Here is a 17,184-nt window from a genome sequence, read left to right as displayed (position 1 = left end):
AATTGGTAAAGCGGCGTTATTTTTATCCCTTTTATGTAAAACTTTATTATGATATAAAAATAGTGTGTCAGTACTCAATCATCTCCCTTGGTGAAAACAGTCAAATCAAATTGAAGAAATTTGATACTAAGATAAAATGAAAACACTGCACAGTTACGAAATTATATACTAGTAAATAAATTTCACAAGATATGGTGTGAAACAGCATTTACAAGTCTCAACCATTAGCCATGAGCGCCCGTTTGAGGATGCACTGTCTTAACCTTCATATTTGTGACTTAAGGTCAAGATCTAGTAAATGAAAGGTGCCTTCAGATTTCTCAAATTTGAGAAACAAGTTCTTTCAATGATCCTTTACAATATAACTTGAGGAAATTAGGTGTATTGGGCATAAATTTTAGGTAAACTCAACGAAAAAAGATACTTTAAACTGTTATTTTCAATGAAAAATGAAGGAAGTCAGGTATAAATATGGGACTTTTTTCCTTCTCAGAAAAAGAAAATGTATCAATATTGCCTACAGTCTCTCAGAAAACAGTTTTTCTTATCTTACTGACCTCTTCTTTAAAATAATATTAATTTGAATATAGGTATCGGGGTTAATTTTGACATGATTTCAAATTGAATTCCATGAAAATGTTTCATTTTCTACATAATTCTATAATAGCCGTAAAGTACGGGAAAAATTAAGTTTAAATCAATTATGACGTCATAATGGATCTAGCACCAAAAAGACAGTCTAAACTCATTTACTAGGTCTTGACCTCAAGCACACATTTGTGGAAAAAAAGAAAAAAAGACATTTAAAAAAAGAGGGAGTAATGTGAATCATTGCACTGGTGGACTTTTTTTTAATCATGTCCAGATGCAGAACTATGATTTCCGGTAGAGAGGAGATGTATATTATAGATAAAAAAAATAAAGATTTGTATTATATGCTGTGGTGATGTGTTATGATTTACCAATGGCTCGCTCTGCGGCAATTTTTAATACCATATTGTACAGAAATTCCTATTTTCATACTCCTAATTTTGGAGCCAAGAAGTGTTCCCATAATTACTATATCATAAATCAAAAAATATATATATTTATCATCACAGATAGCAAATCTTTTAAGGTTTCATACATTGCTGATAATACACCTGGCGAAAATGCTTTTACATTCACTTAATATCAAGCATAGTCAATATTATGCATTAACGAAGTACAACCTATTTATTGTTAACTACTTATGAATTTTCTTACGTTTTAAAATAATCATTGGTTTCTAAAAATTTGATTACTGATAAATTTCATAGGAAGTATGTCCAAATCTTTATTTAGGTCCATAATCCATATCTTTTTTAATAACATATTTACCGTAAATAGAAAAAAAGATAAATGATATGGTATTTAGATATGTAATAAAATAAACTGTTAAGTAGTGGATGGTTCATAGAATATTTTTTGTACATGTATTTCCCCTTGAAATGCATTAACAACAATCAATATATGTTATAATTCATGTCAGTATTTAATTGTGAACACCGTATGTTGTGAGCAGAAAGATGTGGTCTCTTTTGATCCTTTTTGCTTTGATACATTTTACACAGGAATCCATATTTGGAGTTCTTCCACATCCAGAGGAATTAAATTTGAAGAAAAGACAAACTTGTTTTGGTTTGTAGAAAATATTTCTCTCTCTCTCTCTCTCTCTCTCTCTCTCTCTCTCAACATATTTCATGACAATATCCTATTCTATTTAAGACACTTGTTCCAAAGAGCCACACTATTGCAATAAAAGAGGACTGTGTATTGGTGGAGACTCGAATTGGACTGTACACTGCGAATGCGATACTCCATACTGGGGAAGGCAGTGCCAGTATGTTTGTAAGTGCCTTAATATTAGTGGACTATTGCAAGAAGAGCCTACTTTTACAGTCAATGACTTACTTTTACGCTAGGGCAATATACGGTAGCTCTTTTACGATATAAATATTTAGCTTAAAAGTTAATGATAAAAATGGGCCATATTAAATCAAATATTACGTTGTCAAGGAAGGAAACGGCAACCACCCTATCCTTAATCCCTCCCTTCCCACTTTGACCAACTCCTGCCATGTTTTCTTCCTTATCTGTTTCCTTCAGAAAATGAAATTGAAAGGAAATACTACCCCTCAGGAATATATGTAAAGTATTTATGTTATTTTATTCCGCCTCAGATTATTATATACAGGTAAATAATATAAGCGCCCCTAACACCATACCTATAACCACTATTAAGGATTTCTTATCTATTATCAATTCCATTCCTCCGCACTTTTTGCAGGTTTAAATGCTAAAGTAAGCCATCGACTGTAAAAATCAACGCTTTGCACAAAAATTCAGTATTAACAGTTATTCAAAATCCAAGGACAGCTGAGATAAATTTTGCCGTTTTGACAAATATATTTATGAGACTTATTAACATCCAAACGATATTTTATCTCTATGCCATTCTTTTCGAAAAAAATACATATTCGACTTCAATATTGGCATGTTTTTATTATAAGCAAGGTCGATGTTGAAAGTGTTTACTATTGGATGATAACAAACAGTATATTAGATTGGTTTTGCAAAGAAAAAAAAAATCATCAAATATATAAATGTATGCCGTTTAATCTTAATTTAATTTCTGTGACACTGTTCTGATGATTTGCAAGAAACTTTTATTATATGTATCGCCATAAAACCATTCCTCCTTTTTTCATTTTTTTCTGTTTCTGTTTTGTTTTTTGTTTCTTTGTCTGTTTGTTTTGTTTCGTTTTTTTTTTTTTTTTTTTTTTTTTTTTTTTTTTGTATGTTTATTTGTTTGTTTCAATGCATTTGTTTTGTTGTTTTTTTTTTCTTGCAGATGAATGTCAGTCTCCTTCTGACACAAAGTGCTTTTTCAAAAATATCATCGGGAACCATTTTACAGAGGGTGTAAGTCAAGTGTTACCTTTTCATATTTACAAGGTAGTGAAAAAATAAAAGATTTCGTAAAATTATTTGAAATATAATCTCTTAAGTTTTCTATTGTGAGAATTTATTTATTCATTATATCAGTCAAATTTTCTTTTTTGTAAATGCCGTACATGTATATTGTACATATACTTATATACTTTTCTTTTTATATTTCCTCAAATATTTTAATAAATGTAAGCTTTTATCACTGATATATATATATATATATATATATATATATATATATATATATATATATATATATATATATATATATATATATATATATATATATATATATATATATCAGTGATAAAAGCTTACATTTATTAAAATATTTGAGGAAATATATATATATATATATATATATATATATATATATATATCAGTGATAAAAGCTTACATTTATTAAAATATTTGAGGAAATATATATATATATATATATATTTACACATTCAGAACGAGATTTGGAGCAAACTTAACTCAGAACCAGGGGAAATCATTACTGTTGAGTCAGAGGAAATTGGATTGGGTAAATTTGATTAGTGCATACTTTTCTAATGAATTATAAACCGATTTAACAAAGTAACGGATAAATAACCATAAAGAACAAAAAAGTACTAACAGAGGAAAAGTTGGTGTTCCAAGTTGTGAACTTAATCATTGTCTTTTCGTATTATATAATATAATACATGTTTAACATTCATTTTATCACGCACTGTACATTTCATTAATTTTCAAGTACATAGCTACCGGTTCACCTTAGCGTACACTATGGCGGTTCATGAAAGCAACCACGACAACCCTCAACTGGTCTTCAACTCTCCAAATGAGTATGACTCTATAGAAATCAAAACAAGGACCTGTGGAAATGCGGTACATTTCCCCCATTGCTTTTCTAACCAGACTGCATCAGATTGCGCTGGTGTCCAAGAGACCAACAGGCCGTGCAGCTGGACATCGCAGACCGTGTATGCTTACTACACAACAGAACACAGTAACAAAGAGAAAACTCTGTGTGTAGATGTCAAACCTACGGAAACAGAACATTTTGTTCAGGTGAGAAGGCGTCAATTTGAAGATTTTATTCACTTGTTTTTGTAGAAGGATTGTACGAAGAATGGTAACTAGATGATTATAATTAGATTGAAGTACATGTACATATTCTTGTTATTGCAATTTCTTCCAGAAAATTCCACCAACCGATTTCGATTCTGACGAAAAAGCAAATCTTAAATTCATATTAATCCCTAAGTATGAATGCATCCAAATTAATGATAACTTCAAAAGAAAATAATTTTCATATCTGAAGAGTTAATATATTTATCATTCCACAAAATTAGATGGACTTTAATAGAAGAAAGAATATTGGTTAAAAAAATATGGAAATATGTTGTTTCATCGTTCTACTCTTTGTAAATTGTGCTCTCAGATGTTTTATAGAAAACATTGTTTATCATATTGAACCTTTGTGGATTACTGTGTCATATAATTTTTTCTGAGTATTCATAATTGTTTTACTTGGTCAAGGAGAGACGCAATTTTTTAAAATAAAATCAACTGTTTTGTCCAGCCTCTCATGTCAATAAAAAATAATTAGCACAGATGCATCTTTCCTTCCTCGCGTAAGTTATGACCATTCTAATAATTCAAAATTGAAAACTTAAATTTTATCGGGAAAAGGAAATAAAGTAGATTTAAATGTAGATGTGTCCTCGTCAACACAAGTTACACACGAGGACTAGAATATAGCGTGAGGAGCTCGAGCGTGTGGAACATAGTCAACTTAAATAGATGTGGTAATAAGTAGATATTTACATATTTCCTTCTTGGAAGCAAGTTTCACCTATTTGTTGTTGTGTGTCACATATGATCAACAAATTAAGGTTTTCTATTATAATATTCATTTATTTGATAACATATTCAAAATTTATGAACTTTGAAATTACGGATCATTATCAATTCACAAGTAAAGTCTGAACATATATTTACCTGCTTTTCAATTTCTGAAAATCAAGATTATCCAAAACATGATTGACCTGTAATAGAGAATCAGCTGGTGCTAAGAAGAAATATAAAGATGTGAGAGAATACGCAGGCACTTGACGTTTCATATTTTTTAATGAAAATAATTGACCTTATACCTTATAAATCACAAGGTGCACATTTTGTGATTGGGATAATTTTGTAAAAGAAGATTTGTAACATCAAGTGTCTGTAACAGAATAGTTCTAAGTCACTCTCTTGCCTCCAGTTAACTTGAATCTTAAGATCCGTTTACGTTTTCAGGTCGAAGATTGAAAGTTTGAAATCCATCAAAATATATGTGTAAAATATCTTTTGATACATATTAAAGATAGTCAATTTCTCCGTTTGATATTATTTTTCCTAAGAATATTTCAGCAAAAATATCAAAATTTTGTATCGAAATCAGCTAAATTTAAAAATTGAAACTAATAAGCGAGCATCCTTATGTAGAAAATTTTAATTGGATAGCTTTAAGAATGCCTGAAATGACCCAAATTTTCGAACATTAGTAAATCGGATGTGAGTATGCTCAAGTTCTCTAATTACCTTTTATTCAGCTTAAGTGATTTTTTTTCAGATTGGGATAAGAGCAAAATGCAACAATAAAAATGGCTGCAATGTTAAAAGTCATCCCGGTAGTGAAAGCTGGAAAATAGGAAGTACCATTTTTCATTTTCGCATGAAAGTAGAGCCTGGAACTTGCCATGGTCAAGAATTACCTATTCACTGAAAAGTGGTTTAGATGGTTTTGTGACATTTCATAGAATTAAAATGTATTTTCCCCGATTTTTCTAATGTATGATTCAAGCCATAAGAACAGAAGCGTAATAGTGCCATTTTGACACTTTTTATTCTTTAATTTCTACACTTTAATCTGTAAATTTACACTTTATCTGTAAAATTTTACACACATTAAAGTGTAAAATTGACACATTATTCTGTAAAATTTACACTTTAAAGCACTTTAATGTGTAAAATTTACACTTTGAAATGTAAAATCTACACATTAAAGTGTAAAATTGACACATTAATCTGTAAAATTTACACTTTAATCCGTAAATTTTACACAATAATCTGTAAATTTTACAGTTATATCTGAAAAACTTGTACTGTAATTTTTAATAATCGAACGCGGTCGTTTCATGATGTTATACCTATGACATTTGAAAGAGAGTTTAAATCTGAGATATGCACAAGTGTTTGCATAACAGTTTATACATGTATATATGAGGAGTAAGGATAAGCGATTTGCTCATTGGCTTCGAAATTCTCCCCAGCAAAATATCGGGAATCTGCTTTCAATCCGGTATATTTCTTTAGTACTATAGTAAACAGCGATGAATATTCAAATATATATATATCAAATATTTTTGTCTTCTCATTTGCAGTTCAGACTGCTATTGCAAGTTTATGGGTCTATGGTCATAATGTAAAATATAACAGTTAAAATTACGGTGATTTTAGAACGTAACAATAAAGAAACATCATTGAATCAAAGGATATTAATTTCTATGCTGTTCCAAAATTAATATAAACTCATATACTTTAATTTTTTACATGTATATACTTTAATAATTAATATATTAATTGGTTAGTTAAAAATGTTCAACTCAGTAAGTAATTCAATTGGTGCCCGTAATAGATGTAGAATGTAATATTCTATGAAAGTCTCACTTATACATGTATCAGTCATACTAGATTACTTATTATTTGTATTATATCCATACATAAAATATCTGATAAGTAATTATTTTCCACATTTATTGTTAAATAAGAAATCAAAATTAAATTGTATCATGCAGGATTCATGTTTTTTTTTAGCTTAAAAGCGTGTTACTTAAGATGTATGAAGTTGCGAAACTGATTATATGACGTAAACATATAAAAGTGTAAATTATACAGATTAAAGTGTAAATTTAACAGATAAATGTCTAAAATTTACAGATTAAAGTGTAAATTTTACACATTAAAGTGTAAATTTTACAGGTTAATGTGTAAAATTTACAGGTTAATGTGTAAAATTTACAGATTAAAGTGTAAAATTTACAGATTAAGGTGTGGAAAATGAAAAATAAAAAAAGTGTCCAAGTGGCACTAATACGCTTCTGTATGGAATACTTCAAAGACCATCTGAATTTTGATCTGATTTTGAAAATATTCTAGTCTAGTATTTAGACAGACACTGTTCCCTTGGGAGTTCAGTAGTGAACACTAATGTTTCTAATCAGTCTCCTTCAGAAAACTTATTCTTTACCAACAAATTTTGTGCAAAGAAATTCATCTATAAGAACTTTCTTTGTATTTAGAAATGTCATAATGTTAATGTTACCCTACTTTCACAATTTTATGATTTCTCCTGGAAAATGCATATTGCAAATCGCGACCGATATTAGAACTCCTAATTAGCGTTGTAAGACAGCAATCTTTATGCTCTAAATTCTTTTTTATGTTGCAGCAAATCTGTTGTTGTAATGTTTAAAATGTTAACCTCCTGTTCGAAGATCATATTTATTATTACATAAACTTGATGATATTTTTAGCAGTGATTTTCGTGGGCTTCAAGTTTTAGTATGAATGTGAGCTAGAATTACCAATTTTTGCTTGATAAAAGCTTGAATTAAACAAGAAAATGGGTGTGTATTTAATTTTGTTTTATCATAAATATGCTCTCTGGAATTTATTATTGATGCTCACTCCTCCATGGCACCTGATCCCACCTCTGATGTTTCTGGAGGTCCGTGTTTGCTCTGCTACCGATTTGCATTGTCTAAATTGACTTTGAGCTTGAATACTGTTCGTTATCTCCATATTTCATGTGCTGCTCTAAAGTATTAAAAGACAATGTTTTTGTTAGAAAAAAAATTCGAAACTGAAAGCTTAATATGAGTTTCAGCGTTCTACATTCACCGCAGGCTTCATTTTGCGTTGACTTTTGGGCTTAATTTTGCACTGATTTTTCGTGACACACACGAATATTATAATGTCAATCTATCTTTAATCACCAGAACTTCTTTATACTCGTAAAAACTGAGAAAAAGACAGTTGTTGTTATGTTCCAAATGTATAACAATCTCCAGAAAATATTCTATTTTCTTATAGTATACTAGTATGTATACTGTACAACTTTTCCTGGCTGTAATGAATCTGTATTTGCCTTAAGGGTACTTAACACAAAGAAAAATTTGATGCATGGATTAATAAATGTTTTTTGACTGATTTTGATTTGAAATGACATAAATAATAAATCCCTAAAAATAATGAAATCGTATTTATTTATTTATTTATTTATTTTTTGGTGCTTAGATATGAGACTTTGTGTCGCTTTTCTATTTAATTCTATACCAAATTTTGTACAACTTTTTACCCTTATTACAAAATCTTATAAAATTATCCCACTATACCTAGTAAACATTATTCAGGTAACTAATTTAAATATAAATCTATGATGAATATTGCTGATTTCTGAAAAAAAAAGTTTGTTTCTGTTATTTATCTGTTATTTATCCTTAAACTATGATATTTACAGATTAATGCTTCTTACAAATAAACCATATGAATTATCTCTCTTTGAATGCTAATTATACTCCCGCTTTTCAAGGTGTATAGTGATGGGGGTGTGACTGTCCGTCTGTACGTCCATTCGTCTGTTACGCTTTGGGGAACCCATCACTTATCCGCAACTCATCTAATACCACTGAATAAAATTTAATGAGACTCACAGAATCTTTGTTACATAGTGCCATCGCGCATGTCCTATTTTACTTTTTGATCTAGCGTATATTTTTGGGGTCTCACATAGCAAAACATAGACACTTCCATTCTTTTTTAAAAATCGGGGGTACCCATCTCTTATCTGCAACTCCTCTTATACCATTGAATAAAAATTAATAATAATTTTAAGGAATCTTTGTCACACAGTGCCATTGTACACTTCCTATTTTACTTTTTGAATAAACACATATTTAGGCTTCCCATAACAAAACATTGGCACTGCCATTCTTTCTTTAATATCAAGGGTACCCATTTTTTTTTAATCCGCAACTCCTCCTATACCTCTGAATAAAATTTAATGATACTTTCACAGAATCTTTATTACACAGTGCCATTGTGCACCTTCTACTTTATGTTTTGATCGGACAGACTTTCCTATAGGAAAAAATGATCCGTGCCATTATACTTAAATGGAGCGGGGGTATCATTTTGTGAACTCAGTGTTCACAGTACCTCTAGTATGAAATGTGTTGTTGCATGTTCTTTTGATTTTCCGATGAGATTTTCCAATTTTTGCGCTTATTTTTATCTTAACACACACATCCTCACAACACATACACACCTTGAAATGATGTTTAACATAATCATTACACATTTTGCTCATTAATTCTAGTAAGAAAATAATTCAAGCACCTAAATGTTTTATCGTTTAATTTTCAAAATATCACAGCTATTGCATATTAAGAGAAATATTTTCAAATCTTATATGACATTAAAAAAAATAAGAAAATGTATGTGAAAAATACATGCACATGAAATATCAATGTAAAATTATTGTGGATTTCTGATATATTTCAGTTACTTTGCTACAGGTGAAAGTTTTTAAGTTTCAAAGTCAACAAATATGGCGTATTGTCTGCGATTTGTTGCCACTGCCACTTCCACATTTGACGCTGAGAAACAAGGCGTGTTTCCTGAAAAAAGACAAAGAAAGCAATAAGAATTGAAATATATTTTAAGAACTTAAGTTTTATTAAAAATATTCCATAAATTGACTTTCAGTTGAATAACCAGTCAATGGTGGGCAGGTATTGCAGAAGCAGAAGCAATTATATGTACCCTGAGTACATATCAATCTAATAACATAATCGCACTTTTATCCAAAAGATGTCTCCAATTAATTTATAACTAATACATATAATTAATACTGTGTTAATTATTTGTTATTGATGATTAGTTGAACAGTCTAAAACATGTTTCAAGCTCGTTGACCTTTTTTACCCTTATTTCATATTCTCTTGAGTAGACCTGATACAAAAGAGAAACAAGGCATCTAAATGGTCACAGATCACAACTGTAAGTTACTAACAATATTTGAATAAAGCAAAGGAAATATGCCAAATACAGCTCTATGTGAAAATCTTCAAATTATTTGAGACCTATTAAGGCCGAAAACAGTCTAATAAATCTTAATGTGAAACTGTTTAGCATATATACTACATAAACCATTGCTATAATTCTAAATAAATTATATTTAAAAGATTTTGGAAAGAACAAAAGAAAAGTTCACTGCAGTCCTATATATTATGTTTTCAGACTGTTTTGTGGTATTATTGAACTCCAACTGGTAAGTGTTTGAACAAGGGGAGCAAAGTAATGATCCCACAGCAATGCCTTAACTACATCTGAATCAATTGTTACTTTTGTGAGAACCATTAGTAATTTTCTTACTTTTCGGTTTCATGTAGAGATATATTATGAAAAATTGGCAAACAATACCGTTTTTTGATGTTGAGATGTATATATAAATATTCAATAGTGCTATAAATCACACGATATAGTTCATAAAAAACATTCCATGCTTTAAAAAAAATTGACTGTCCATAAAAAAAAATTCCAATTTACCTCTATATGGTGTGTTGCTTTCATTGTTTAAAATCACAGAATACTTGGCAAAAGCCACGGGATATCGACTGGTGAAGCAATGAGGTGCATTCTGATTCAGGAACTGCACATGCAGGTGCGTGTCCTTGTTTGGCAAATGCCACTGAATTTGTCCCTTGTTACAGTCGGCAGGTACAATCACAGGTTGACTGTTGGAAACATCGACGTCTCCACCACTACATACATGAGAAGAAATTATTCACCGTTTATCGAGATCGAGTTTAAAAAGGGCAAAATATAAGTAGATAGAAGCGAATAGAGATTGTAAATTATATGAATGTTAAGAGGTACATAGATTTATTTTTAAAAATATGTATTAATTTCATTCAAACGTTAATTTTAATTTATTGCTCTTTAATTATATGAAAGAGTTACAACAACAATTATTACACAATTAAAACTCAAAAACTAATTTAAATTTCAGAAAAGTTCTATAATGTTTTTTTTTAAATTCAAGTACAGATCTGAATAATACTTACACACGTATATTGTCACAATTAAGAACAGCAACATTTCTCTTTGCATTCACACCAAATACAACGAGAACTATAACAGTTAATATATGTAGTCTGTACGCCATCTTGTTTAGCACTGCTTAATTTCTGTAAAACGTTTTCTTATTTGTCAGATATACATACCCTGTGCCATATTTATACACCTCAGAGGCACTTGGCTTCTACGTTAGCACCCTAACGTGATGTAAAGTAGTAACATCACTTATGAGGCTCACGAAAGGGTATCCCTTTCTATGGTGCATTTTAAAGGTATTTTAAATCACTGAATATGTATTTTATTTAACATTCAATGCATTTTTTTTTGTTTTGATCAGATATAGAAAAAATATATTGTTTAAAATTCATAATTTTACAGGTAGTTTAATTATAATAGAAGTCTATACCCAAACGTCCTCTGGCTATATATTAAAGAATTTATCATTGCCATTAGGTTTTATTTCATGTTCATATCTCAAAGTAAAATCGGAAGGAAAACAATAAATGACAATTTCCTATCCTTGTAACAATTGAGGTATGATGTATTTTTATGTGACCCTCTTGATTCGAGTGTGTGACACACTGACTATCCGAAGATGACCGAAAATCGACGACCATACCATATAAGGAGTTCTTAGCTTCGTCACTAACTATGCATCTGATGTTTTAGATACTGGTGGCTATTTTGATTCTTAACTTAACGATTCAATAATTAATTTATATGAGAATGAGGTACTGGCATGTAAAACGTTATGTAAAATTCGATTTTCTTGTAATTTAATATCTGTACTCTTTAATGTTTAGATTTGTTAATTTTATGTGAATTCCATTAATATTCGGTAATACGATTTATTTTTTTTATATACAAAACAAATTGACAACTATGAAATATATATATAAGAAAAGAGGTACATGGGCGACAACGCTCACCTAAATCATTTTTTGACCTTTAAAAAATACAGCATTCTGAAATCGGCATGATAAATTAAATCAATGATATACATGTAACTGATAGTTTCAAATGAAATCCATATAACTGCTTTATTAGGGTTCAGTGATACTCTGATAAGAGAGATACAATGTAACTCTTAATAACACGAATGTCTATTATTCCTTTATAAATTTGTCATGTTGAAGTGTCTTTTTGGTCCAATTTTGCCTCGCAATCTATGCTATAACTGTTTGTATTTTACTTACCAAATTTATTTTTATAGTTTATACATTCCTTTTTGAAAATCATGAGTTAAAGAAACATTTTATATGAGTGAGCAGAGGGTTTATGAACCTTAAAGGAATGTACGTCACAAAAAGTCAAAATTTTGATTTCTAAAGGCTATACTGGATTTTTGATTGTTACGTTAGTAGAAGACAGACAATACACGTTTTTCTTACAAAAAATATATTTTCAACAAAGAAATATATACCAGTAATTAAAACATGAAAAGCATTAAAAAGTTATACGGTTTCATGGCAATAAAAATTCGTAATGTAATTTACTATGTTTGTTTATTAACTACACTGATTTGTCTACGGATTTTTCCGTTGCCCGATCATGACAAGGAGCACACAGCGGATGTGACCGGTCGATAGGGGATGCTTTCTCCTCCATGGCACCTGATCCCAACCCTGATGCTTTTGGAGGTCCGTGTTTTCTCTGCTCCCGATTTGTAATGTTTTGATGGACTTTTGAGCTTAATTACTGCTCGTTATCTCCATATTTCCTTACTGTACTTTTTGTGACAATGAGATAAACTCAATTTTTTTATTTTATGAGCGCTAATCTGGAAAGTGCTTTTTTTTTTTACACAGTATTTTCTTGTGGCTGTGAAAAAGGAAAATAAATATGAAAAATAGGTACAAATGGTTTATTTAACGCTAAAAGAAAACAAAAAAAGTTGTTAAGGAATCTTTTAAAAAAAAAAATAAAAACGTAACAAAAGATTGTATGACTAACACTTTACATATATGACGAAAATTGATTCCAGATAATGTGGGTTCAGAAAGAAAGTGATTGTCCTATTATCACCAAAAGAAACAAGAGCTCCAAAAGGAGTTACGCAATATTTTCGATCCAGTAATAAAGGTACCTACACACAAAGGAAGAACCATCAAAAGCTGATTTTGTGTTTATAAGGTATTAAGGATAAGTAATCCGGACTTCTAAGAGTGACATCCACATAGCAGTCTAAGTTCTTTTTTCTGTTTCACAACAGAGGTGCTGAACACAAGCATAGATGTAAAGGAAACGGTTATGAGAACTTACATAAAATGTGTCGATAAAGCAGTAACGAAGTATGGGTGGGGGGAGGGACGGCTTCCCACTCTTTTTCAAACATAACTTTTTACTGTTAAAAATGTCTATTGAAAGGACTGCCACCCCCCTTTTTTGGTAGTTAAGTCATCCATTGGTAGTGTATCAATTGTAACAATTGTTATAATTTTGGGGGATAAAAGTGGAAACTACTCCCAACCCCCATCCGAAAAAGGATGTTCGAGTTTGGACAAAATGCCTTCTTTATTTCCTGTCAAAGATTTCTCAGGTAAGTTATCAAATAGTTTTTTTGGGGGGTGGGGGGTGGGGCTGCTCCCCCTTTCAAAAATGATACTATATACGTGTCTGTAACGATAAGTGATTAATCTTTTGAATCCTATAGAGAATACGAATCATGAACAGGGCAAAAACACGGACCTTTGGAAACACTGAGATGGTATCAGGTATTTGAGAGGAGTAAGCATCCCTTCTCAACGGCCACTTCCGCTGTGAGCACTCTTTTTAATCAGGTAAACGGAATAATACATATACGTGGTCAAAGTGATATAAAAACAATGGCCTAACAATTGATGGAAACGTGTCAGTCAACATACAACCCAACTTATGGCTGTTATAAATGAAATTTTAAGTCAACCACTATGGCTTAATAATGATATCAAAGTAGGGAAAAATACGTATTTAAACGAAAATGGATAGCCAATGGTATTTTTTTCATTAATGACTTAATCATGGAAAATGGCGATTTCATGAATTTCATCCAATTTAAAAATGCATACAATTTAAACATAAATTTCGTTGAATATAATGGACTATTATCAGCAATCCCTAAATATTGGAAGTAAACGATTAAACATCACCAAAAATTAAATGAAATTAAAAGTGAAAATATTTTGAAACTTAAAAAGAATATGAAAGTTACAAAACACTTTTATAAAAAGTTTGTTGAAAAGATAACAGAGTCCCCCTCAATGGCTTTAAAGAAATGGGAGGAAAAACTTTCAATACATATTAATGAAAATAAATGGAAAGACTCTTTTTCTTTACCATATTTAATAACAAAGGACACAAAGCTTCGATGCTTTCAGTTTAAGCTTTTACATCAAATGATTTTTACAAATAGCAAACTTATGAAATGCAAATTAGCCGAAACAGAACTTTGTTCTTTTTGCCATGATACTAAAGAAACAATTATTCATCTATTGTGCTTGTGTCCATATTCCGTTACTTTATGGTCTAATTTAAGAGATAAACTTCGAAATACATGTGGTTTAATTATTAAATTTACTGCTGAAGAAATCATATTTGGATATAAGAGTTCTAGTGAAACTGAATTCAGAACTTTGAACATAATCATTCTGGTTGCAAAGCAATATATAATGAATTGTAAATGGAAAAATATAACACCGTCTTTTTATGCTTATTTGGAAGTACTTAGATATTATAGAACTATAGAGCTTTTTTCCTCCTTTTCCCTCTCTCATAAGAAAGCAGACATGATAAAGCAAAGTTGGGATTTTTTGAAAACATTTCTCAGTCATTGAAGGTTTAAATGTTACGAAAAAAAAATGCTGTCTATTTTTCAAAATTGTTCAAATGGATCTCTTTTATCTATCACATAGAATATTTGTTTTTATGCCATTCTATTGTAGTTTTGTAATGTTTGTATAAAAATGCATGTTATGACGGAAATAAAAATATGAATGACAAAAAAAAACAACTTATGGCTGTTATTTGCAAATCAGGTCCTTCTTACGGCCAAAAAAAAAGTATGCGAAATGTTGACTAAAAACGAGATAGTTGAAAACCCTGTAGCATCAACTTATTTTTGCATTTGTCAGGAGCTCGAGTGTGCCACTGTTTAAAAATTGATCGTACTCAGAACATACCTTTGAGTATCGAATCAGTTGAGAGACATAAACACCATATGCATGTGAATTTGGAATATTACTACATAAAAAAGGGAAAATTGACGATGGAAGAGCTGAGGTTATCCAGTTTGTTATACAGTGTAGTTGTAAGTTGGCCATTGACGTATAGTGAGTGAAATATCTAAGTATAAAGCAAATGTGACAGACTGTGGTGTCCTTTATTTCGAGTTCGCTGGGATATAGAATGAAAATAATGACATGAATTGTTGATTAACCCTCCCCTGTAATCGCCAGGTTTCAGCCCTTGTGACTTCGTCAAGAAAAATACTCCAGGAAGAAATTTGCTCTGGGGAGTGCCATTTCTCATGCAATGTCTTTTGAACATCCCTAACGAGAGTGCGCTGGGGCGTTCCAGTCGTAGAAAATAGACTGAGGCATGTGTTAAGGTCAACAAGGAATTATCTCGTCTTTTTCTTATGCCTTGATGATCCATCTATAAAATTACTTCTGTTTTAAACAAATTAAAGAAAGGATACTAAAAGCACAATGCATGTTAGATAATCATTTTATATTATTTTCATTCAATACCATTTACATGTACAACGATAACGCAGAGGAATCTAATTAAGTTCCTGGAGAGATAAGTCATTCTTGTATTTAAGCAAAATTGCTTACAACTCGTCATTAATTTTAACTGAATATTTTATATTCCCTGGGTCTGGAATAAAAAGAAGAAATTTCGAAAATTTATACATCGTATTTTCTCCAATTTTTTTCTAACAGAGATAATAGTGAAATCAAATGTGACTCCATTTAGTAATTGGTCGATGTTTTTCTTTCTTCTTTTACCCCCGAATGAGAAAACAGATCTTACAAACTGACACGGCCAATTTCGTCCATTATCATCAGTGCATCGCGTCAGACATGGAATTTCTCTTCTAGACATATCCATTTTCCTTCGTTATTATCCGAAAAGGCAGGTGCAAAAACAATTAAGTCTGTACGATAGAGTAATTTCAAAGTTAAGCACTCTGTAAGCTTTAAAAATCAACATCATTAACAAGTTCTTAACTTTTAAATATCTGTTTTCAATCAAAGCATCCATCCCTCGCTAACAAGCCTACGGAGTACGTATTTTTAAACAGCAAGATTTTTTTTTAGAGTTTCGAAGTTTTTCAAGATTATTTATATTTATATAGTTAAAGATCATAGCGTTTTGATAGACCATTTTAAATAAGAATTCGCGCATTGTAAACCATTGAACCTATTTTGAATTCATTTTATTTTCGGGAGGGGGTGTAGATGTTCATGCATTTTCTTAAAGATACGACTAAACGATTTCTTTCTGCATGAGATATATGGTTAATAAATCCCTGTGGCTCTGATATCTCCAGATGTCAACATGGCAGCTTCTCGATTTCACGGATATTAAAGGAGGCTGACAGAAACACTGTCGACATGGAATTGATGTTTATCACGTTCACGTGCCGCGAGCTGTTTTGATAAATGCGATAATTGACGGTGTATTTTGATGCTTGAACTTTACGAAACTCGCATCGGATTTCATTAAAGAAAAATATTTACTATAGTACAATTAAAAGCTGCATTTATTGGCAATATGTCCAGACATTTTCAAATCGGAATCGTTGTCACTAAAATCACTTGGGCAGCATCTAGTGTGATCGATAATATATCAATTTTTATTAATCATTTTATTATCTGGATTTACATATTTACATGTATGTTCTTACATTTATATAAAAACGTCACTGAATACATTACCAGGCCTGACGACCATAAACTGAGAGCAAAGCCAAAATTTCAATCCAAAACAACTTTAAAAATAATTTTGATAATCAATGCAAAAATTAAAGATATTCAAAATTTTTATTTAAATATCTTCTCA

The 17,184-nt window shown here is 30.6% G+C and overlaps 2 protein-coding genes across 2 annotated transcripts; one reads left to right on the top strand and one right to left on the bottom strand.

Moving 5' to 3' along the window:
* Positions 1-1,547: 1,547 nt before the first annotated feature.
* LOC133181257 (uncharacterized) lies at positions 1,548-5,722 on the top strand. The gene is made up of 6 exons (XM_061315790.1): positions 1,548-1,659; positions 1,762-1,869; positions 2,873-2,943; positions 3,424-3,496; positions 3,707-4,023; positions 5,570-5,722. Exons 1-6 carry the CDS (start codon positions 1,548-1,550, stop codon positions 5,720-5,722), a joined length of 834 nt encoding a protein of 277 aa, XP_061171774.1.
* Positions 5,723-9,397: 3,675 nt separating this feature from the next.
* LOC133181365 (uncharacterized) lies at positions 9,398-11,281 on the bottom strand. The gene is made up of 3 exons (XM_061315882.1): positions 11,127-11,281; positions 10,609-10,823; positions 9,398-9,677 (listed from the first exon to the last, which is right to left on the bottom strand). Exons 1-3 carry the CDS (start codon positions 11,225-11,227, stop codon positions 9,586-9,588), a joined length of 408 nt encoding a protein of 135 aa, XP_061171866.1. The 5' UTR covers positions 11,228-11,281; the 3' UTR covers positions 9,398-9,585.
* Positions 11,282-17,184: the final 5,903 nt, after the last annotated feature.

This window comes from Saccostrea echinata, unplaced genomic scaffold (assembly GCF_033153115.1).
Source record: "Saccostrea echinata isolate AGI-Se365-2 ecotype Australia unplaced genomic scaffold, CSIRO_AGI_Sech_v1 ptg000008l, whole genome shotgun sequence".
Lineage (NCBI taxonomy): Eukaryota > Metazoa > Mollusca > Bivalvia > Ostreida > Ostreidae > Saccostrea > Saccostrea echinata.
This window is presented reverse-complemented; position numbering and strand designations above follow the sequence as displayed.

Excerpts from the sequence above, each read along its gene's own strand:
- LOC133181257 (XM_061315790.1), top strand. The coding sequence starts at position 1,548 with ATGTGGTCTCTTTTGATCCTTTTTGCTTTGATACATTTTACACAGGAA. Across the intron at positions 2,944-3,423 it reads GGAACCATTTTACAGAGGGT|AACGAGATTTGGAGCAAACT; the intron begins GTAAGTCAAGTG and ends TTACACATTCAG. Across the intron at positions 3,497-3,706 it reads GTCAGAGGAAATTGGATTGG|TACATAGCTACCGGTTCACC; the intron begins GTAAATTTGATT and ends TTAATTTTCAAG.
- LOC133181365 (XM_061315882.1), bottom strand. The coding sequence starts at position 11,227 with ATGGCGTACAGACTACATATATTAACTGTTATAGTTCTCGTTGTATTT. Across the intron at positions 10,824-11,126 it reads AATTGTGACAATATACGTGT|TGGTGGAGACGTCGATGTTT; the intron begins GTAAGTATTATT and ends TCATGTATGTAG. Across the intron at positions 9,678-10,608 it reads AAGCAACACACCATATAGAG|GAAACACGCCTTGTTTCTCA; the intron begins GTAAATTGGAAT and ends GTCTTTTTTCAG.